We start from the raw sequence: 25,079 nt of genomic DNA on the forward strand, positions 1-25,079 counted from the left end.
AGAAATGGGGACCAGCACATGAAATTAACCGAGAACAAAAGAATTAGTCAATGCTCTTTATTAAAAAGAGAGTATAATCACAACTCACAAAAATATGAAATGAATACGTCAATGATTTTATTTAATTAAATTAGTTACAGATTCAGTAAAATGCTACAGCTAGTTCAAAGGAAAATTCAAAGAGTCATATATATGTAAGCAGTAAGAAAGGCGGAAATGAATTTGTCAATAGCTGGGAAACTGGGAGGGGAAAATCAATTGTATTTCCCTCTAATTTCATTTTCATTTACACAGACAAGAATTGTCTGCGATGATATTGGTTATCTAAAATTTTGATTCTTGTGAAATAGCTCAAAGATAATGAAAGCTATAAAAACACAGAGAATGAGATACCCTAAATGAGTGTGCTTAAGCAACGCATAGTTTTCCATTTAAGACACCAGTCCTTTTCTTAGTCCATTTCAGTCTTTCATAAAACCTGCTGCTGCTAAGTCACTTCAGTCGTGTCCGACTCTGTGTGACCCCATAGACGGCAGCCCACCAGGTTCCCCTGTCCCTGGGATTCTCCAGGCAAGAACACTGGAGTGGGTTGCCATTTCCTTCTCCAGTGCATGAAAGTGAAAAGTGAAAATGAAGTCGCTTAGTCGTGTCCGACTCTTAGCGACCCCATGGACTGCAGCCCACCAGGCTCCTCCATCCATGGGATTTTCCAGGCAAGAGTACTGGAGTGGGATGCCATTGCCTTCTCCGTCATAAACCCTACAATGCTTTTAAAACTCAAAGTCCTTATTCTCTAGTGAACAATATTTCTTGAATGCTTAGTTATTGTAGGTTCAGTTTTGCACCTCTGCTGACTTGAGTTACAAAGTATCTCATGGTCAAATCTCATCTTGAGTGATTTTCCAAAGGAAGAATAGGCAATATGGTGGCTTAGATACCCCTATATGTAAAAATCATTTGAAACCAACCTAAGACACATTTTCAGTGGCCATTAAACTGTGCATTTTTTTAAATACCCATACAAACACATACACACACACACACACACACACATGCACACATGTGTGTATGTACCCCTGGTACTGCTATAGGCAGATTCCTTTTAACTCTTAATGTTTTCATTGCCTGTGGTATTGGGGAAATGTCTGAGTTAATTTTTCTTGTGCAATAAGAGAAAACCTGGGACCAGATCATCATAATAATATCCTTTGTACTTGGATAATTTCATATCTAAAGAGGAAAAGAAATGATCCTATCAGAGAACTTTCATTACAGAAATTTTGGATCCTATTGTCTGTCTTGATATTTTAATAGTAATGAAAATGAATTAAAGCAGCTGACTGTTTTCCTATAGGAAACAGCCTGGTAACATTGCTGTGCCACCTTTTCAACACCCATGGACTCATTCACCACTTCAAGTTAGATATGGTGACCTTACACAGATTTTTAGGTAAGTCCTTTTTTCCACATTTCTACTCCATTTCTCATGAATAATGGCAGTCTACAATACTGTTTAATGTAAAGTGGTAAGAGCCACAGCATGGTAGATGAAGACCTCATATTAGTCTTAAATTATCCATCTTCATTTTAAAATACAGTTTATCTATTTAAATTGTTGAAAAAATATTAGTTATGCTTAGGCTTAAAATATAAAGGCTATGTGAAGACAGGGACTTTGCTGATGGTTCAACAGTAAAGAATCTGCCTGCAATGCCAAAGACACAGATTCAATCCCTGTGTCAGGAAGATTCCCTGGAGAAGGAGATGGCAATCCACTCCAGTATCCTTGCCTGGGAAATCCCATGAACAGAGGAGCCTGGCGGGCTTACAGTCCATGGGGTCACAAAAGAGTCGGACATGACCTAGTAACTAAACAACCACAATGTAAAGACAACCATCAAGAGCAGATAACTGTCAGAGAAGTTACTGATCTGCTCATATATTAACAAAACCCAAGCAAAGTACTCCTCAAATAATGCCACTCTGGACATGAGTTGTTGAAATATTCAATAGGCTTTTTTTTTTAATGAGAAGAGAACTACTGTGTATATGGACTTCCCTGGTGGCTCAGATGGTAAAGCGTCTGTCTACAATGTGGGATACCTGGGTTCGATCCCCTGGAGAAGGAAATGGCAATCCACTCCAGTACTATTGCCTGGAAAATCCCATGGACAGAGGAGCCTGGTAGGCTACAGTCCATGGGGTCGCAAAGAGTCAGACACGACTGAGCAACTTCACTTTCACTTTCACTGTGTATATAACACATTGAAGGCAGTGTTTTGGGTATGTTATTTCTAACAGTTTCAGTAACTCTGCAAGTTGGGTGCTGTCAATATTTGACCCATGGATAAGGAGAAGTACAAAGAAGTTTTGTTACTTGCTCAAGGTCAACAAATTGTAATTGGCAGAGCCTCCATCCAGGGCCAGGTCTGTTGGATTTGAAAGCCCACCATCTTTCCACCCAACTGCACCATCACTCTTCATCAAAAAGCAGTCCCAGCTCTCATCTGACTTTATGTATATGCTTATGTATCTTCCAGTGAATTATCCAGGGCACATTGTTTATATTTTTATTTATTTATTTATTTTGGCTGTGAGGGTCTTTGTTGCTGCTCAGGCTTTGCTCTAGTTAGAGTGCCAGGCCTTCTCTTGTTGCAGAGCATGGGCTCCAGGGCCCATAGGCTTCAGCAGTTGCTGCACGTGGGTTCAGTAGTTGTGGCCCGCAGCCTCCAGAGCACCGGCTCAGTGGTTGTGGCTCACCGGCCTCGCTGCTCTGCTGCATGTGGAATCTTCACAGACCAGAGGTCAAACCCACATCTCCTGCATTGACAGCTGACTCTTTATCACTGAGCCATCCTTGGCACATTTTTAATCACCAAATAACTGCCCTCTGCCTCTTAGTGTGTTCCTGACTTCTTTGACTTGCCACGTGGCAGTGTTTTGAATTTGAAAGCTGACTTGATACATCAAGAATAAAATAATGGTGATGATGATAACAACAGCAGCAGCAGCCACCAGGCTTCTATGGTGTTTACACATGCTGGGAACTCTTCTAAGAACTTGCATATATTAACCCGTTTAATCCTTACAGTATGCCTTTGAGATCAAAGCTATTATTATCCCTACTATATAGAGGAGGAAATAAAGGAAACTTGGTTAAGTAACTTTCCCAATATACATAAGTAATAGAGCCAGGATTTACATATAATAGTAAGATAAACCTGCTGAATAAAAGGTACATGTGGCACAACAGGATTATTGGAAACCAGCCAGAGCAAGGCTCATTCCAGAAACACAAATAACCTCAAGCTAATTGTGTTCCGAGAGATTGAGTGAAGTAATCCCCATGAATGGAGCCAAATAATTTCAATTTGCCTAAAGAGGGAGAATGCAGATACTTTGAGCATGTGTGCACACCAGAGTATGTGTGAAAAAGCTAGAGTCAGTGACAGAAATAACACCAGAATCTACAGCCAAAGTCATAGGCTGGGCTGAGAGAATATGGCCACACTCGAAAATCAGGACGTTCTATACACACTGAATATATTGCATCTTAGGCATTGCCTTGGTTAACAGCTGAAACCGGCAAGTGGCTTCTGTAAATTGCAAACAAAATTGCATTATGTCTGTGGTATCAAGAGCACTCTGGTCCTTAGATTGGAAGGGCATGAAAGATAATCATTTGATCTGAATAAGATAGAAATAAATCTAAGGATTCCTCAGTTGGATCAGTGAATTTCCACCTGAAGAATCCCAAGGTTTGCTCTGGTCTGTATTTGTTATTTAAGTGATAAAGCTATCTTTGGATGAGAGCAGGGCTTTTCAAAAGGAAGCTTCTTTTATGGCATATTATTCATAAATGGCAGCAAACTTAATTAAACTATAATGTGAAATAAAGTTGTCCTTTTCCCACATGTTTATTTTGCCTGTGAATGAGAGCCTTCATGAATGCCAAAAAGAGGTGATTTATGAAGGTGGTGAGGAATCCCAAGGGCCTCACAAATCCTTCTAGCCTTTCTTCCCTCCTCCCTCTCCCTCTTCTCCGCTAACAACCTAGTAGAACTGCCAAGCTGGCAAACTACCTTCCTTTCTAAGGCATCCCCATGTTGCGCATTTGGGAGTCGCCGCTGTTTTTAAGCAAAGGAGACTTCAACAAGTCTGAGCTCGTGTGTCCTTTGTGTTTTGTTTTTAGCTGATTGAGTTATCTGTTTACCTCCTAGTCATGGTTCAAGAAGATTACCACAGCCAAAACCCGTATCACAATGCTGTTCATGCAGCCGATGTCACCCAGGCCATGCACTGCTACCTAAAGGAGCCAAAGGTAAGGCAAGCCCATCTGGAAACGCCAGGTAAACTGCCTGCGGGGCCCCAGATCGCCCGACATAACAGAGCAACTGGGTTATGAGTCCTTTATAGCATGAATACAAATTGCTTATATAAAGGGTTCATGGACTTCTCTGGCTATCCAGTGGTTAGGATTTTGCCTTCCAAAGCAGAGTTCAGGTTTGATCCCTGGTCGGGGAACTAAGCTTCCACATGCCTCGAGGCCAAAAAAAATCAAAACACAAAACAGAAGCAATATTGTAATAAATTCAATAAAGACTTTTTAAAAAAATGGTTGACATCAAAAAAATCTTTTAAAGAAAAATTTTAAAAAGTTTCAGTATCAGCTCTGAAATCATGAAAGTAAGAAAGAAAGAAAGTATAATAGTCACGAAAGAAAGTAAATTTTCTTTATAATTTATATATTTGCAAGGCTGCATTAGGACAAAAACAACCCTCTCTATGACAATCTGCATCTTAGATATATTCAACAATTCAAAAAGTTAAGTGTTTTTGCCTTGATACTATGCCACACATAGTACCACACTGAATTTTTCTAGGAAAAGTCTCCCAGCTCATGTTTTTTGATCAGCAAGTAGAATTACAACTCCTCAAGACCCAAGTTCCACTTCCTACTGAGGCAACTAGACATCCCAATTCCAGCTCAAGAGAACCTGTGTACATCAAAGACATCTGAAAAGTATACCCAGACGCAATGTATTAATCAAAAATTTTAAACATGATGATAATGCTGGTTACTCCAAACCTAAACATTTCTTAGCCATATAAAACCTAGCTGGTATAACATATCGGATGAGTTTTGTTAGGGTTTTTGGAAAATGATACCTCAGTCCAAGACACTGTTTAGTTCAATCAGTTTTAACATCAACCACTAAATATACAGACATTCCCAAGACAAAACTGGGTATGCCTCATCCTTATAAAATATCCCAAAGAACTTAAAGCTTTTTTTATTTAATCCTTAAGTAATTTGAAAATTGTAATATATCACAGTTGTATATTTAAAGTTAATGCTAGATTCCCATTTTCCTGCTTGTTTCCTTAGCTAATCAAAAAAAAAAAAAATGACAGCTTCTCACACATTGCCTCACTCTATTACACATTGGAGAAATATGCAAATTTTGCAATTCAATCCACTATTGATTTCATATTCAAAGAAGTGGCAATGATATATTGGCTGAATGATATACAAAAGTGATTTTTCTAATGTGCCCATCACTTTGGCTTCAACTGTCTCCTTCACTTACAGCTTTCCTGGGAGCAAGGCTGACTTAGACTCTGCCTGTCCCCTCCCGCCATAGAGAGCAGTGTTGCCAGCAGCCAGTGCTATTACGACAGCAACACACGACAAGGGTAGCAGCAGGAGAGGAGGCCACCTGGAAGAGCTACATAATTTGAGTTGCTAAGTTATTTTCCTCCCAGTTCTTTCTTCTTTCCTGAAATTTCATGGGGCTGTTACCTTACTGACAGCTTCAGAAGGTTAAGGTCTGAATGACAGGCCCAAACGATACTAATACGATGATTCATTCCATGTGATTTAGCGAAAACAAAGGCTAGCCTATTTTGGGAAACACACCAATCAGTCTCCCAACTCCATTTTTTAACAGCTCGCCAGCTTCCTCACGCCTCTGGATATCATGCTTGGACTGCTGGCCGCAGCAGCCCACGATGTTGACCACCCAGGGGTGAACCAGCCATTTCTGATCAAAACGAACCACCACCTCGCCAACCTATATCAGGTAAGGGAGGCAACAAGATATATTATGGTGAACTGGTTTAGGCCCAGTACTGGAACCTGAATCTCACTCTTGGAAATAGCCTTCATTCAGGGTCAGCCTTAGTGATGACCACAGCCAAACAGCATGGATTTGAAATAGGTTCAGAATATCCCCCAGGGAAGATAAAATTAGTTTGCAAGGATATCCAAGGAATTCAGTTTGCTCCAAAGCAGGTTTGAAATTGTCCTAGGTCGAACAGGATTCCTGAGTCTGCCTTCTCATGGTCTGAGACTATCTGTCTCCATGGGAATCATCTAATATATAACGGCCAGTTGAAGCCAGTCCTTGTAGAACTTCTATAAATTATACTTCCCAGGTGCAATTCTTATTCAGACTTATGTTACATCTCTAGGACCATTTGTTAATCACATTTTAATTTTTTTGTTGGAGTATGGTTGACTTACAATATTATATTAGTTTTAGGTATACAATATAGTGATTCAAAAATTTTATAGACTATACTTCATTTATAGTTATTATAAAATATTGACTATATTCTGAACCTTTTTGGCTTCTGAGACAAAGGTATATTATCAAAGACAATAAGCATACTTTGTTGTTATAAAATATTTCAGCAACACTAGTAGTTTGACCTGAAGAACTCTTATCTCTGATATTCCTTCAGACATTATAACCCTCTATCATAAATGAGTTATTCCCAGAATTTTCAACACAGTTTTTGGAAGACCTTTGGTTGTCATTAACAAAATCATTGCCTACAAGGGAGTCATTGATCTCAACTGTAGTATATCTTTTGGTTAAAAAAAAAATCAGTGCAGGAAGAATTTCTGCACTGAAGGATTCCCAGAAAACAGATGCATTATATAAGATGGTAGAGCTTGAGGATGCATTAATTCAATAAAGCACAGCTGGAACATGAAACAAAGCCTTTTCCCATTCATCTGATTAGCTTTTGGTCCTTATAGGAAGTGACATACCAAGGTTTATGAATCCCCCTGATACATACTTCAGCACTGGGCTCTTTTGGGCTGTCAGCCAGTACCTGAAGCTAGGGTAGTAATGACCATAAAGAGAGGACAGGGTGACAGAATTTAGAAAAACTTTTGATGATGTTCAGTTCAGTCATTCAGTCGTGTCCAACTCTTTGCAACCCCATAAACCGCAGCACGCCAGGCCTTCCTGTCCGTCACCAACTCCCAGAGTCTACCCAAACCCATGTCCATTGAGTCGGTGATGCCATCCAACCATCTCATCCTCTGTTGTCCCCTTCTCCTCCTGCCCTCAATATTTCCCAGCATCAGGATCTTTTCAAATGAGTCAGCTCTTCTTATCAGGTGGCCAAAGTATTAAGTTTTAGCTTCAACATTAGTCCTTCCAATGAACACCAGGACTGATCTCCTTTAGGATGGAGTGGTTGGATCTCCTTCAGTCCAAGGGACTCAGTTCTTTGGCACTCAGCTTTTTTTATAGTCCAACTCTCACATCCATACATGACTACTGGAAAAACCATAGCCTTGACTAGACAAACCTTTGTTGGCAAAGTAATGTCTCTGCTTTTGAATATGCTGTGTAGGTTGGTCATAACTTTCCTTCCAAGGAGTAAGCGTCTTTTAATTTCATGGCTGCAATTACCATCTGCAGTGATTTTGGAGCCCAGAAAAATAAATCAGCCACTGTTTCCACTGTTTCCCCATCTATTTCCCATGAAGTGATGGGACCAGATGCCATAATCCTAGTTTTCTGAATGTTGAGCTTTAAGTCAACTTTTTCACTCTCCTCTTTCACTTTCATCAAGAGGCTCTTTAGTTCTTCTTCACTTTCTGCCATAAGGGTGGTGTTATCTGCATATCTGAGGTTACTGATAATTCTCCCAGCAATCTTGATTCCAGCTTGTGCTTCCTCCAGCCCAACATTTCTCATGATGTACTCTGCATATAAGTTAAATAAGCAGGGTGACAATATACATCCTTGACATACTCCTTTTCCTATTTGGAACCAGTCTGTTGTTCCATGTCCAGTTCTAAAAACTAAACAAAGAAAATAAAAATTAGAACTAAACTTACTAAACTATCTCAGAAGCTAAATGTATTGCTTGGGAAAAGCATAAACATATGACTAGGGAAAAAATGAATGACTGAAATGAAAGCTCCCAAATAGATTTTCTGTTCTTGTTGTGTTTTAAATCTGACTTTTCAAATGTCTTTAAACAAAGAATATAAAGTAACAGAACTGGCTGCTTGAACTACTTCCATATAATGTAAAGTGAAAGTCGCTCAGTCATGTCCAGTTCTTTGCAACCCCATGGACTGTAGTCCATGGAATTCTCCAGGTGAATACTGGAGTGGGTAACCCGTTGCTTCTCCATGGGATCTTCCCAGCCCAGGGATCGAACCCAGGTCTTCTGCATTTCAGGCAGATTTCATATGATATAAACGCTTGCCTAATTTTAATTTCTCAATGTCAAATAAATCACATCAATGGAGTTTAAGAGAGTATCTACTCTACTGCCTGATTTGTACATAAAAATGAGGGTCATAAAACTGTGCTTTGACATGTATAATAGTATATATAAAACATGTAGTGAATGAATGTTTGGACACAAAGTCAGAAAGAAATATGCCAGATGTTAAACATGCAAAAAAATAGGAAAGTAAAAGTAGAATTTCATCAATTAACTACTCACTGCTAATGAACAAAAATTGATTCTCAAAAGAAAGATATTGCAATCTATCTTATTCAGATACTAAAAATGGTCTCAAAAAATGGATTCCTTACTCAAACTTTTAAAGTGTAATTTTTAATAATAGTTCATCTCTCTGTTAAATATAAACATTCCAATATAACCAAATTCTGCAGCCTTTTCAGCAGAGCATACATGTATATTTTGAACTAGCAACTATTTATTACATGCATCAGATCATATATTAGTATCTAGGGGTACAAAGATAAATAAAATTTAATCCCTGCCCTTGGACATTGGTGCAAACTCAGATGCTCAAAATGTGCAAAATCCAAGAAAACTTAATCCCAGTTTGAAAAACATTAGAGGAGTTTGCCAAAGATATACACATATTCTTCTGTATACTTACATAGAAACAACTTTTTTAAAGCCTCTGAAGAATAAATACCCATGCTGTTCTTTGTATACAAATATGTTACAACAATAAAATGAGCTATTTTTTTTTATAGCAGTTAATTTATGCATCTCAACTGTCTGGCCTGATCCTCAATAGTAAAGAGAAAGATCTTTTGGCTAACCACTAGACAGAAATTGGCATAGAAGACTAAAAACCAACATTCAAGATATTAACTTCATCAGTCCCCTGCTCAAACCATCTTGGACTCTCTTGAAGGCCAGAGATCAATGTATTTAACTTAGGAATAGTGTTGAAAACAAAACAGTATCACTTAATGGCATAAAGATACTTCCAATATCCTAGAGCTGTCTAGTATAAAAGTATAAAACTTTTATCAGCCAAATTGGGACTTTATATATTAAAAGTAAAAATTATTAAGAGGACCTGAAAACAATATGAAATCTTAATTATGTCCAAAAAAATATGATGGCTTTTACACTTGGCTAAATACCATTGCTTATCAAACACCATTTCTTATTGACTATATGAAGAAACTCCTAAAAGAGAAAGAAAACTCCTTTTAAAATTCAGTTCAGGGACTCCTTTGGTGGTACAGTGGTTAAGACTCCATCCTGCCAAAGCAGGGAATGGTCAGGGAACTAAGATCCCACATGCTGTGCAGCGCAGCGAAAAAGATTTTTTTAATTCAATTCAATGAATTGTATAACTAATCTTTATTCAACACTTACTATGACTCAGAAAGTGAAGTCCTTCAGTCATGTCTGACCCTTTGTGACCCATTGGACTGTACCTATCAGGCTCCTCTGTTCATGGGATTTCCCAGGCAAGAATACTGGAGTGGGTTGCCATTTCCTTCTCCAGGGGATCTTCCTGACTCAAGGATCAAACCCAGGTCTCTAACATTGCAGGCAGACGCTTTACCCTTTGAACCACCAGGGAAGCCCTGCAAGAGTCAGACAATGATTCAAACACTGGCTAAATGATTTTATCTATTATATTATTTAATCTTCACAGTATCCCAGTTACGTAGGTACTATTGTCATAGCTATTTTCCAGAAAAAAGAAAATTGCTATTAAATTTAAGTGAGCTCCCCTGGTGGCTCAGATGGTAAAGAATTTGCCTGCAAAGCAGGAGACCTGGTTTCGATCCATGGGTAGGGAAGATCCCCTGGTGAAGGGAATGGCTACCCACTCCAGTATTCTTGCACAGAGAATCCCATGGATAGAGGAGCCTGGCAGGCTACAGTTCATAGGGTTGCAAAGAGTCAGACACGACTAACACTTCCTTATAATAAGCAGCTAATTAATGGCAGAGCTGGAATTAGGACTCAAGACTTCTACCTCCAGAGCCAAAGTGCCTAAGCACTATACATACCACCTCTAAAATTCATGTTAATCACCAACAATGTGCAGGAAGCTAAGAACTTTCCTCCAGGGCCTCCAGCAGGAGACAAGTAGCTTAAAGTGGGAGAGCCTTTGCTAAGTACTCTATAGCAGCTAGCTACAAACAAAATGTGATAGGAAGACAGAGGCAAAAGAGGAACTGATTCTGTATATGGTTTCTGAAAATAAAAAATTAAAAAAAAAACCTTCATGGCAAAAGAGTGATATAAATGTTGTCTTGGAGTGTGAGTAACATTTTGAGTAGCAGGGCAGAGAGTATGGCACTAACGGCAGCACAAGCCAGTGTACTTTGGGGATGCCAACCCGCAATCCAGAGGAACTGCAAATGGACTGTTTCCATGGCCTTGAGCTGAGCACAGTCCTGTCATGAATGGCCCTTCCCCTCAGCTCAATGACTTCGGCATATATGATGAAATGTATATTCTCTCTTTGATAGACACTGTAGATTAGTTGTACGGAACATGACCTGGGCCAGAAAGTCTTCCCTCTGCATTAAGTTGTCAATGAGGAACTGGCATAACTTTTTCGGTTTTCAATTTCAAGAAAAAAAAAATCATGTTATGTAAAATATCAACTCAACAAGACCATTAAAAACACAGGATATTTAAAAATCTTTGGCAATCTAGCCTTTTAGCCTACCATGGCCTGTTGGTATGAACAAAGCTAGTGGAGGTGATGGAATTCCAGCTGAGCTATTTCAAATCCTGAAAGATGATGCTGTGAAAGTGCTGCACTCAATATGCCAGCAAATTTGGAAAACTCAGCAGTGGCCACAGGACTGGAAAAGGTCAGTTTTCATTCCAATCCCAAAGAAAGGCAATGCCAAAGAATGCTCAAACTACCACACAATTGCACTCATCTCACACGCTAGTAAAGTAATGCTCAAAATTCTTCAAGCCAGGCTTCAGCAATATGTGAACCGTGAACTTCCTGATGTTCAAGCTGGTTTTAGAAAAGACAGAGGAACCAGAGATCAAATTGCCAACATCTGCTGGATCATGGAAAAAGCAAGAGAGTTCCAGAAAAGCATCTATTTCTGCTTTATTGACTATGCCAAAGCCTTTGACTGTGTGGATCACAATAAACTGTGGGAAATTCTGAAAGAGATGGGAATACCAGATCACCTGATCTGCCTCTTGAGAACTTTGTATGCAGGTCAGGAAGCAACAGTTAGAACTGGACATGGAACAACAGACTTGTTCCAAATAGGAAAAGGAGTACGTCAAGGCTGTATATTGTCACCCTGTTTATTTAACTTCTATGCAGAGTACATCATGAGAAACGCTAGACTGGAAGAAACACAAGCTGGAATCAAGATTGCCGGGAGAAATATCAATAACCTCAGATATGCAGATGACACCACCCTTATGGCAGAGAGTGAAGAGGAACTAAAAAGCCTCTTGATGAAAGTGAAAGTGGAGAGTGAAAAAGTTGGCTTAAAGCTCAACATTCAGAAAACGAAGATCATGGCATCCGGTCCCGTCACTTCATGGGAAATAGATGGGGAAACAGTGGAAACAGTGTCAGACTTTATTTTTATGGGCTCCAAAATCACTGCAGATGGTGACTGCAACCATGAAATTAAAAGACACTTACTCCTTGGAAGGAAAGTTATGACCAACCTAGATAGCATAATCAAAAGCAGAGACATTACTTTGCCAACAAAGGTTCGTCTAGTCAAGGCTATGGTTTTTCCTGTGGTCATGTATGGATGTGAGAGTTGGACTGTGAAGAAGGCTGAGCACCGAAGAATTGATGCTTTTGAACTGTGGTGTTGGAAAAGACTCTTGAGAGTCCCTTGGACTGCAAGGAGATCCAACCAGTCCATTCTGAAGGAGATCAGCCCTGGGATTTCTTTGGAAGGAATGATGCTAAAGCTGAAACTCCAATACTTTGGCCACCTCATGTGAAGAGTTGACTCATTGGAAAAGACTCTGATGCTGGGAGGGATTGGGGGCAGGAGGAGAAGGGGACGACAGAGGATGAGATGGCTGGATGGCATCACTGACTCGATGGACGTGAGTCTGAGTGAACTCCGGGAGTTGGTGATGGACAGGGAGGCCTGGCATGCTGCGATTCATGGGGTCGCAAAGAGTCGGACACGACTGAGCGACTGATCTGATCTGGCCTGTTGGTTGAGACAGAAATGAGATTTAAGGAAACTATATGCAGATTTTCAGGTGATGTACCTATATACATGTTTCTAGGGAGGAGATCCATAACTTATATTCATGTTTTAAAATGAGTTATAGATTCAGAAAATAATAAGAACTGTGATAATGAGTGAAAAATATACACACACAGACACACACACACACACTATATATATATATATACACACACAAATATACACATATATATATTACATAATGGGTGCATGCATGCAATAATATCATGTGTGAGTGTCTGACTCTTTGAGACCCAACAGACTGTAGCCTGCCAAGCTCCTTTGTCCATGGGATTTTCCAGGCAAGAATATTGGAGTGGGTTGCCATGCCATCCTCCAGGGCATCTTCCCAACCCAGGGATCAAACCCGAATCTCTTACATCTCCTGCGTTGGCAGGCAGGTTCTTTACCACTAGCACCACCTGGGAAGCCCAGTATATATACATTTACATACATATATATATATATATATATATATAAACTGTGCATGCAGACACACTTAGTCAAAAAGAATAACCAAGAAGTTATGCCAGGAATTATGTGGCTTTGAGAACGCCCTGTGCGTGACTGTGTACAATCCAGAATTACTATAAATGAGATAAAATGGAAGAGGGCTTCCTCTCCCTCCTTTTGTTGGCTGTACTCTTTTAGTTCTAATAAATAAGAAGATCATTGCATAAGGCCCAGCCTGTGCTTCTGCCCTGAGATAAAGAGAGTCAGGGCAGCTGGAGTAAAGGCCAGGCCAGAGGACTCTCTCCCATTGTCCTCTGTCTGGGTCAGACTCACTGGCTGAACTGCCAACCCAAGTTCAACTTGAAGACGTAAAGGCGTTTCCACCTGGCATCTCTGTCATCAGACTGGAAGCAGTCCAGCTGTCTGTGGTGAACTAAGAGGTGCCTAAGAGCATGTGAGAGATACAGTTGAGAATTATTTTCTCTGTCCCTCCACCCTCCAATCTTCTAACATATGGGTTCAGCAGTTTTTCAAAATAAACATTAAATCAGATATGATATTGCTTATTACAGTTATAAAAGGGATTGCTTTCAGTTCAATTCAAAATCTAGAATATGATACCAATGAACTTATTTACAAAGCACAAACAGACTCACAGACATAGAAAACCAACTTATGGTTAAAAAAGGGGAAGGCGAGGATAAATTAGGAGTTTGGGATCATCTGATACAAACCACTATGTATAATATAGATAAGCAACAAGGATGCATTGTATAGCACAGGGGACTATATTCAGTATCTTGTAATAAAACATATAAAAAATTTAATTGCTTTTGATAGAGTCCAACTTCATATTAACTATTGACAGAGCAACCCAATGAATAAAATAATTGTTCCATGAAGCATCATATTTATTGCATTCCCTACTTGTCTTGAAGAGGTTTATAATCATTTTTCTTAGTCATTTATCATAAGCACTTATAAGAGGCCAGCATTTTTAACCACTTTTTATTCTTAACGACTCTGAACTGTAAATACAAAGTTGACAGAGCCAGGAGACGTGTTCCTCCCACAGGGTCCTATGACCACTACTCTGACAAGCAACTGCAAGGATTATATGTAACCCCATAATTTTTGCAGCATGAAAGGTGTTTCAGGCAAGCAGAGTGAAAATTGTAAAAAGGTTCAAATTTGATTTTCTGTTTCCTAAACTTTCTGCTGTTCATCATGAGGTTGCCATTGTGGGCACCTCCATGGCCCTGATCTGAATGAACCCAGGCCTGCCCCATGGACAAGCAATTCAATGTCCATCCAGGCTCCTTGCCCTCAGAACAGTATCTTTGGCAGATGCAGATCAAACAAGAGAAAGACATCTTCCAGCGGGCAGTAAACAGAGCAGAGCTGTAGTTTCTTCAAGGGCCAAGGTCTTGTTCAGGACTCAAGGAGTTTCTGTTCCCCTGAGACCTCCTGAGCTGGGGCTCTGGCAGCATCACCAAGGAGACCACTGGGCTTGTTAGGGAGGAACTCAGTGACTTCATTATCTTCTGGAGTCTTGCTTCCCGGTTTCGTGAGCAATTAAAAATGAAAATACAGACTATGTTCCTGTTGTTGTTTTTCTTCCTGCCTCCACTGGTTGAAAAGGTATAATTAAGTCTGAGTCTTGTTTTACACCAGACTCAGTTTATCAACATCAGTCTAAGTATTTTAATCAAAGAAAGTGTCCAGTAAATAGGAGAAAAAAACAGCAGCAGTTTAAAGCCGCTTTGTATGATAGCAAATCTGCTCTGCCAGATTCTCTTTGACAAATAGACTCTTGATTTAATTTGAAAACCTGTGTTGGTGGTTTATTAAATGCCAGATGTGTTGTTATTCCGGAACAAAGGGATTGTTTTGTTCTTAGGGTGGATAATACTTGATTATTCAGATAAAAGGGGAAATAAAGGTTTTGTAGTTGGGGTTTGAAGGGTTTTATTTTGTTCAAAATAAATTCTGATAGGTTTTGTTGCCACAAAGGTGGATGTTCACTCTTTCAACTTTAAGATAAAGATTATTCTTGAGACTACAAGTATGAAGAGTTTGTGATACCAGAACACATTGTCATTGGGATGATGTGAAATTGTTGAGCTGATGCTACTGGAGATAGACAGATGACGTACCTACTGTGGGATCCCAAAACGGGGCTGGGACTTCAATGGGTATTAAAGTGGTATCATCTCAGCCTATGTTCAGGTCTCCATGAGCATTTCCAATGATTTTCTTCTTTTTTGAATCCATCTTTTGCTGATACTGGTCTTTGAGCTGCTGTGAAAGTCAGTGAGCCTATAAGAGCAGAACCACCGCCCATTTGTCAAGAAAGACAAAAATACCTCCCTATGAAACACCAGTACCTCCCAGCCTGCTCACCCCTGATCCTCCCCAACTGCAAGGCACCAAAATCTTTCATCCTCTCGTCTACACTCAGCCTTGCCTGGCTCCAACCCTTCCTCCACTGTGGAGCCAGAATGAGTTCCTGAAACTCAACTGTGGCACTTAGATGCCTGCTTAAAATCCCACTGCCCTCAGGATTAAGTCCAAATGTCTTAGCCCAGTTTACAAGCCTCATTACGATCTGACCCTCACCACACTTTCCAGCTCCACTTCCCACCGTGCCTCTCCCAGGTTCTATGCATCATCCAGTCTGAACTACTCTCAGAATCTCAGAGCCAACATGTATGCCAGGCAATGGCAATACAGAAGATGAACAAAACAAATAAACATGCCTGCTTTCTACTAAGGGAATCAGAAAAATAAGTAAAATACATGGTACGTTAGAATGTGATCATTTCTAATGATTGAAAAATAGAAGGACTTCCCTGGCAGTCCAGTGGTTAAGACTCCAGGCTCCCAATGCAGCAGGAGCGGATTCAGTCCCTGGTTGGGTTCAGTTCACATGCTGCATGGTCAAAAAAAATTTTTTTTAATTAAAAAAATAAAACAGGGAAGGAAGATCTAAAGTGTCGCCCTTGCTCCAGGTCTTCACACACAGGCTCCTCCCGCCTGTTTTAATGAAATGCACTCCCTCTGTGTTATTGCCTGCATTCCCCAACTCCTCTCTAACTCACTCACCTTTTTCATCTCAACTTGGACATATCTTCCTCCTGAAAGCCGTCTCTTTCTTTAAACATCCATCTTCCGTACCCCCTCCTATATGATTTCACAGTCCTCTCTCACTTCCTCTGTCATGATGTTTATCTCTAGAAACAGCCATCTCCTGATTCGACGTCCATAGCCCCCCCAATCTGAAAGTTTCTAGGCACCTACCTTTCCCACTGCTGTGTGCTCAGCACTTGGCACAGTCCTCATGCTCAGTGAATATTTGTTGGGTGGTGGGAGGTTTGCTGAAAGAGTAAGTGGATGGATACACAGACTGGACCCATGGAGCAAGAAAGGCAGAACCTGAGTAGCCTTGAGAAATCAGGAATACTGCCAGTAGTGAGTACACACAGGGACCCAGAGTGAAAATCTGACAGAGTCAGCAGCACACAGATCAGAAGGCATCTACCCACACTGTCCGCTTGGTAGTCGCTTGTTACTGTACTGTGGGATTACCTCTTGTGGGATTACCTCCTGCATTCTTACTTCCTTACATCGAGTGTACCATGAAGACTGAGAAGCATTATGAAAAATTCTTTATGATGATACATTCATATTTATCTTGCAATTGACAAATGCTCCCTTTATAGATGCTTCCTAGGTGGTGCTAGTGGTAAAGAACCTGCCTGCCAGTGCAGGTAGAAGGGGGTTTGATCCCTGGGTTGGGAAGATCTCCTGGAGGAGGGCATGGCAACCCACTCCAGCATCCTTGCCTGGAGGATCCCATGGACAGAGGAGCCTGGCAGGCTGCAATCCGTAGGGTCACACAGAGTCAGACACAACTAAAGCAACTGAGCATGCACTCACCCACTCTATGTTCTTCCTGGAGTCACTTACCCGATCCTGGTCATCTGTGAGTAAACAGTGGGAGAGCCATTGCTATCGTAACTTTTAAATCTCTTTGGCTTTTACCTAAGTCTAAGGATTTCACAACAGAAGATTCCAAGTCTGGCTTTTATCAGGCCAAAAAATTAACAGGACTCTGTCACTTTTACAGTTACTTAAACTTTTGCAGCTAGGGAACTTTGGGGTTTTGGAAGTTAATTACTCCGTATCCATTCAACAAATATTTACTTATTTAAATGGCACTGTGCCACATACTGGGGCACAAAGATGAATAAGATACACTCCTCGTTCTCAATGGCAATCATGTATGGCAGCAGCTTCAAACCAGGCTTGTGTGCCCCTGGGGATACACGAAGACTTTCCAAACAGCGCACAGGCATGAATAGTGCTCACAGAACTCATTTTCAGCTTCTTAAACTGGCCTGCCTGGAATATGCTCACAGGACTGTCCAGCCAGTTCTGCTTTCCACTACTCTTTCATAATTACCCTGTTTCCACTGTTCAAAACAAAGACATTTCTCTTATCCATTCTGCATATTGCATCTTGCTCCAGTTGTGCTGATATTGTATATTTCCCTCGTGTGAAAAAATACCAAAGAAACAACCAAAAATATTAAAGGAAATCTCCCATAACTGAGGGAATATAATGTTTCCAGCTATCTCATGAATAGAGGCATTGTCAAAATTTTTATTCTCAAGCATAATTTTTCCACATTTGAAATATATGTATTTTGATCAGTTAGTTACTAATAATAATTGCATTGTAAACTCCAGCTGGTAAAACTACTTAGAGCCTGAGGTTAAGAAAATTTGTTAAATTAAAACTTCAGTTTATAAACTTATTTTTGTTGCAGAGAGAGATGATAGGGTGATGATCAAAGAATTTCACACATGAAAATATATTACATTAAAATAAAATTCTATGGAGAAATAGTATAATAAGTTCTAGAGGGAAAAGAATTAATTTCTCATTTTTGACTTAAATAATAAATTATTCATGTGTTTTCTTAAATAGGTGATAAATGGGCACTAAATGCCATTGGTATTTAGATTCCCTTACATACATTTGGGACTTCCCTGGTGGCTCAGATGGTAAAGAATCTGCCTGCAATACGGGAGACCCTGGTTTGATCCCTGGGTCAGGAAGATCCCCTAGAGAAGGAAATGGCAACCCACTCCAGGACAGAGGAATCTGACAGGCTACAGTCCATGAGGTTGCAAAGAGTTGGACATGACTGAGTGATACATTTAACACATAAAAGAATGATATAAAAAATAAAATAAAAAGAATGATATAATGGTTTCATATTAAAATATCAATATCCACAAATAGGCAGGCATTACATCTTCTGTTACCATAGAAATTTGTGATTTTAAATATCAATTTTTAAAAATATAGGGGGAGTATGTTTTTCAAAACTCAAATTTTAAGTGTAAACAAACAAGAAGACGTGAAAATTACTCACGTAGAAGCAAGACTGGGCTTCCCCAGTGGTTCAAAGGTAAAGGATCCGCCTGCAATACAGGAGCCACAGGAGCAACAGATTCAATCCCTGGTTGGGGAAGATCCCCTGGAGGAAGGCATGGCAACGCATTCCAGTATTCTTGCCTGGAGAACCCCATGGACAGAGTAGCCTGGCGGGCTACAGTCCATAGAGTTGCAAAGACTCAGACATGATAAAGCAACTTACCACAAACACACACAGGAGCAAGGCCCATGAGCAAAGTTGGTATAAGGTGTTTTGGATATTCCAATACAAGCTTGGGCTGGGAATGAGCAGCTAGAAGAGGGACCTGTCAGTTCTGTTTGGAGAACCAGGGGAGTCTTTCCTAGTAGATGGCAACAACTGATCTCAGAAAGAAGAAGTCTGTGTGTGTCTGTGTGTTCTGGTGTGTGTCTGTGTATGTGGACATGTGCACACACACACACATTTCTGATTTTACTAAGGTCATTTTGCTCATTCCTTTTTAGAATTATAAAATCCTTTATTAAAATTTTTATGCAAATACCCAGCATTATTCTATCAACTCTTTGGGGATGATGTGGATGATAATAAAGTAATTTAAATAATGATATATGTTAGTGACTTATTAGCAGAGAAGGCAATGGCACCCCACTCCAGTACTCTTGCCTGGAAAATCCCATGGACAGAGGAGCCTGGTAGGCTGCAGTCCATGGGGTCACTAAGAGTCGGACATGACTGAACAACTTCACTTTCACTTTTCACTTTCATGCATTGGAGAAGGAAATGGCAACCCACTCCAGTGTTCTTGCCTGGAGAATCCCAGGGACGGGGGAGCCTGGTGGGCTGCCGTCTATGGGGTCACATAGAGTCGGACACGACTGAAGTGACAGCAGCAGCAGCAGCAGCAGTGACTTATTAAGCAAGGGTAGATGTTTATTTCTATCCTTCATAAAAGAGGTTTGGAGGTTGACAGTCCAGGGAAGTCATGGTGGCATCATAAAATTAAGAATGAGGGACCCAACATCCTTTTAGTCTTCAGTCTTCTATCACTAGGGTGTGACATTTGTCCTCATTGCCCAAGATAGCTGCTGGAGCTCTAGCCTTTCTTGCCACATTCCAAACAGTGAGAAAAAAGAAAGGGATAAAGCAAAAGAAGCCTCTCCCAATTGAAACTGTTCCCCTTAAAACAACTTACTTGAATATCCCACACAGTATTTATGTTTACATTTAATGGGTCAGAATTTAGCCAAATGATCCCACCTAATTGTAAAGAAGTTGAAAAATGTGTTTTTATTCTGGACAACCGTGAGACTCCTCTTAACCTGCTCCACTTGCAGCTTTCCCATCTCAGGTAATGGCAACACCATCCTTCCAGTTGTTCAGGCCAGAAACACTGAGTCCTCCTAGCAGGTACAGAAATCAACCACTCTCCCCATTTCCACCTTCCTTGTTCAAGCCTCTATCAACTTTTGCCTGGATAACTGCTCTCTGCCTCCCCCACACACCTCTTTCTATTCTTATCCCCTACCAGACTCTATTCTCAACATAGCAACCAAAGTGATCTTATTTAAAGTAAGTCATATAATTTCATTCCTCCCAAACCCCTGCACTGGATCCATGTTTCTCTCAGAGTGAAAATCAGAATCCTTACAATGGCCGAAAGGCCGCATGTGATCTGGTCTCTCATTACCTAACTCCTAGGCCTGGTATGTCCCCTCCCTCGCTGCACATGGCCCTCACGGCTGTGTGCTCCCTCTTTGGGGCCTTTCCTTTCATTGTTTTCTCCAGAACAGCTTCTTCTTCAGCATGGCTAGCTCTCTCCTGCCTTCAAGTCTTTGCTCTAATCTCATCTCTCACCACTTTCCCTTCCCTTCCCCACCCCCAAGACTCAAATTCCCACTATTCTGCTCTACTTTTCCCTCCTTCCATACATCTGCTATCTTCTGGATGCTATACTTTTTCCCAAACATTTATTATGTTTATTGTTTACTATCTATCTCTCCCCATCCCTGCTACCTCTAGTTCTTTGTTTCTTCTCTTCACTGGTATATTCTAAGCACATATTACAGTGCTAGGAACATAATGAGTGTTCAGTATACTTGTGCAATGAAATCAAGTAATCTGTTCAGCTATTTAGCAAATTAATAGAAAGTCCTTTCTTGGTTGAGTGGATATGGCAAGAATGAGACAGGCTTCCTGCTGACATGTAGTTTGTAATCTAGTAAGAACAAGAAGTGCATACACAGCTGTCACACACGTCAGTGGGACATAGTCTAGCTGGCCTCTGGACTTGAGGAATGCTGAGAGAAAGAGCTATAAGACTCAGAGGAGAGCCAAGTTCTTCTCTGGCTGGATGATTCCAGGTGGCTTTGTGGATCGAGTATTTGAGTTGAACTTTGGAAGACAGGTTTTAGTTTGACCAGGAAACAGAGGAAAAGGAGTTTGAGGAAAACAAACCACCTTGAAAGGCATGCAAGTGGAAAGGACATTTTCATATATTAATAATTTTGTCAATAATAAGTTATCATTTTATTACTATGATATAATTTATTTGAATGATAAGTCCTCTGTAGGAAAGAAGAGGTAATGGTATTCAATTATCTCAACATATAGAAACAAAGTAGTTGGGACAATTTTTAGAAAGCATTGAATGCCGAGCTAAGGAGTTAAGCCTAACTTATCCAATAGGAAACCATTGTAGGGTTTGGAGCAGGGCATGGGAGAAGGCACAGTTGCACTGTGCTAGCTCTCTCCTGCTAGAGCGAGCAGCAGAGAAATTAGGTGAGCTCTTTGAAGGTAGCAATATTGTCTTATTCATTCTTGGACCCCCAGTGCCCACCATAGCACCTGGCATATGAGTAGCTGCTCAAAAAATATTAGTCTATATTTCAACCAATGATTAGGGAGATGGTAGAAACTTTTGTCAAATAACTCACATTGTGGAAATTGTGAAGAAGGTGGATAGAAGAAATGAGAATTAAGGAAAATAAAGCACTAAAATAGGGTCACTTGGTGAAAGGAAGGATGAGTATAAATGACGCCATGATGGAAGAATCAACAGGACCCAGAGACTGTTCAGATGTGAGGGCTGAGAGTGGCTGAATGATAAATTCTCCCCCAAGACTGTCTAAATCTACTCAACTTATAACATATTCAAACTATAGGATTTTTTGAAATGACACCAATTTTGGGGTATGTTGCAAGAATTCCAGTGTGGATTTAGAAACTAACATCTAAGTAAAACAATCATCCATAGATCAAAAAGGTCCTTTTTCAGGAGAGGACCATGCCACACCACATGTGGGATCTTAATTCCCTAACCACTGGAAGCACAGAGTCTCAGCCACTGGACTGCCAGGGAAGTCCCCAACCATACTCTTTGAAAACAGCAACTATAGATGATTGGGGGGGAAATTAAGTACAACAGCAGGCACTCCTCAGTTTATAAATGTCAAGCCTCTGAATACTTGGATGTGGCCAAGCAGAGGTAACTCTGGCGAGGCAGCAAGTGTGGGTATGCAAAGTTTAGGTCTTGATGCCTGGCATACCTGGGTTTAAGGTCTTTCTCAGCTACTGACTAATTGTGTAACCTCTCAGAGACCTGGGGTTTTATTCAGTTCAGTTCAGTTCAGTCGCTCAGTCGTGTCCGACTCTTTGCGACCCCATGAACCACAGCACACCAGGCCTCCCTGTCCATCACCAACTCCCAGAGTCTACCCAAACCCATGTCCATCGAGGGCCATCCAACCATCTCATCTTCTGTCATCCCCTTCTCCTCCTGCCCTCAATCTTTCCCAGCATCATTGTCTTTTCAAATGAGTCAGCTCTTCTTATCAGGTGGCCAAAATATTGGAGTTTCAGCTTCAACATCAGTCCTTCCAATGAACAACCAGGACTGATCTCGTTTAGAACGGACTGGTTGGAGCTCCTTGCAGTCCAAGGGACTCTCAAGAGTCTTCTCCAACACCACAGTTCAAAAGCATCAATTCTTCAGCACTCAGCTTTCTTTATAGTCCAACTCTCACATCCATACATGACTACTGGAAAAACCATAGCCTTGACTAGACAGACCTTTGTTGGCAAAGTAATGTCTCTGCTTTTTAATATGCTGTCTAGGCTCGGTTTTATTATCTGTGCGTTAATGATTAAAACGGTAGACAGTTATATGAGAATTCAGTGAGATCATGTAAAGTGCCAGGCACACTGTAGGTGTGATTCAGAAATGTTAATCCCCCCTCCCTATACAGCCCTTCTTGTCTTCTTCTCTGGAATCCACTGGAGTACCCTCACCTCCAACACAGTTCTGGCCAGAACATACTTTTATTTATAATGACAGCTCCCTGAAAGAATTTGTAATGCATGCACTATTTTCTTTTATTCTGTTCCAGCTTCCAAGCCCCTTGCATTTCCTCCCATTTTCCTGGTGCTCATCTCCAAATATGGTTTCACCAAAAGAGCTCCCAAGCATCCTTTTATTCTGTCTTCAGGAAGATTATTAATGAAGATGTTAAGTCAGGCTGGCATAAATAACAATGCCTAAGGCAATTCCCCAGATGCTTTTGTTCCACTCAACAAGGATATGGCGTCATTTATCATTAGGTCTTGTTACAGTTTTCTGGGCCTCTTGAAAAACTCATGTGAGGGCACTCATGTCACATCTGCTTGAATTAGTCTTGAAGGAAGCGCTCACAAGTGATGAATTAAATGTCACGTCAGGGATAGGACATCTGTTACATCACACTAACCTATCACTCTCTGCTCTCATAAATCTTTACAATCAGAACAAATTAGTCTAGCATGATATTTCTCATAAACATTGGCTTTTGTTGTGTCTGGCTCATGCCCAAAAGGAGATAATAGACCAGTTGATAAAAGTAACAAAATCTCATCACAGGTTCAGAGCTGGTCAAGTGGTGAGTAAGGAATAATGACTCCCTGGCAAGGAGAGAAATGAATAGCAATAGAGCCGCCTGTACAAAGGGTCAGAATAAGACCCTACCTCATCAATTCAGTCTGCAAAGTCCTGGAGAGAAATCATGATCTGGATTTAGAACAAAGAATGGTTGCAGTTTTCTTGAACTTGTTTTTGCCTAATGGACCTTGGATTGTGTCAATCATGGGAGATTCTTTTTTCTCATTTGCTGAAAAAGTTGAGCATTGCATGGATGATACAGATATAGTGGCAAGAAGGGTGGGGGTATGAAATGATGAAATGCTTTTCAGTCTCTGACCAGCCTCCTTTACTCTCCACTACTATTTTCCTTGCTCCTTTTCCCTCATTTTTTATTAATTGTGGCAAAATACACATAATATAAAATTTACCATCTTGACCATTTTTTAGTGTACAGCAGTATTAAGTTCAGGGCTTCCCTGAGGCTCAGAGAATACAGTCTGCCTGCAATGTGAGAGACCTGGGTTTAATCCCTGGGTCAGGAAGATCCCCTGGAGAAGGACATGGCAACCCATTCCAGTGTTCTTGCCTGAAAAATCCCATGGACAGAGGAGCCTTGCAGGCTACAGTCCATGGGATTGCAAAGAGTCAGACACAACTGAGTGACTTCACTTTCACTATTAACTTCAGTAGTATGAAGACATTTGCATTATGCAGTCATCACCACAATAACTCTCTAGAATTCTTTTCATGTTGCAAAACTAAAACTCTGCTCCCACTAAATAATAATTCCCTAGTCCCTCAGGCCCCCGGAACTGCCATTCTTTCTGTCCCCATGCATTTGATGACTCGTATCTAATGTAAGCAGAGTCACACAATTGCCCCCAACTTTTTAAGATTTTTTTTTTTTTGATGTGGTTCATTTTTAAAGTCTTTATTGAATGTGTTACAATTATGCTTCTGTTTTATGTTTTGGTTTTTTGGTCACAAGTCACGTGGGGCCTTAGCTCCCCAACCAGAGATGGAATCTGCACCCCCAACTTTGGAAGGCAAAGTCTTAACCACTGGGCCAACACAGAAGTCCCTTTACTCCCCCCCCACTTTTTTAAATGAAGTATAATTAATGAGCAATATTGTATCTCACAGGTATATAACATACTGGTTCATAATTTAAGGTTACATTCCATTTATAGTTATTATAAAATATTGGCTCTATTCCCTGTGTTGTATAAGCTATCTTTGTGGCTTATTTTATACATAATAGTTTGTAACTTTTAATTCCTTTCCCCTATGTTGCCCCCTCCCCTTTCCTCTCCTCACTGGTAGTTCAGTTCAGTTCAGTCACTCAGTCATGTCTGACTTTTTGCAACCTCATGGACTGCAGCAGGCCAGGCCTCCCTGTCCATCACCAACTCCGGAGTTTACTCAAACTCATGTCCATTGAGTCAGTGATACTATCCAAACATCTCATCCTCTGTCAGCCCCTTCTCCTCCTACCTTCAATCTTTCCCAGCATCAGAGTCTTTTCCAATGAGTCAG

General features: G+C 40.5%; 1 protein-coding gene across 5 annotated transcripts in view; it reads left to right on the forward strand.

Annotated features, from left to right (window-relative positions):
* Nucleotides 1-25,079, forward strand: part of PDE7B (phosphodiesterase 7B) — a 380,722-nt gene that overhangs the window by 331,383 nt on the left and 24,260 nt on the right. For all 5 annotated transcript variants that reach the window (XM_024996621.2, XM_005210970.3, XM_059889704.1 and 2 more), the window contains 3 exon segments: nt 1,355-1,450; nt 4,221-4,321; nt 5,952-6,083. In XM_024996621.2, coding sequence (XP_024852389.1) covers nt 1,355-1,450; nt 4,221-4,321; nt 5,952-6,083 — 329 coding nt within the window.

Source organism: Bos taurus, chromosome 9 (assembly GCF_002263795.3).
Source record: "Bos taurus isolate L1 Dominette 01449 registration number 42190680 breed Hereford chromosome 9, ARS-UCD2.0, whole genome shotgun sequence".
Taxonomy (NCBI): domain Eukaryota; kingdom Metazoa; phylum Chordata; class Mammalia; order Artiodactyla; family Bovidae; genus Bos; species Bos taurus.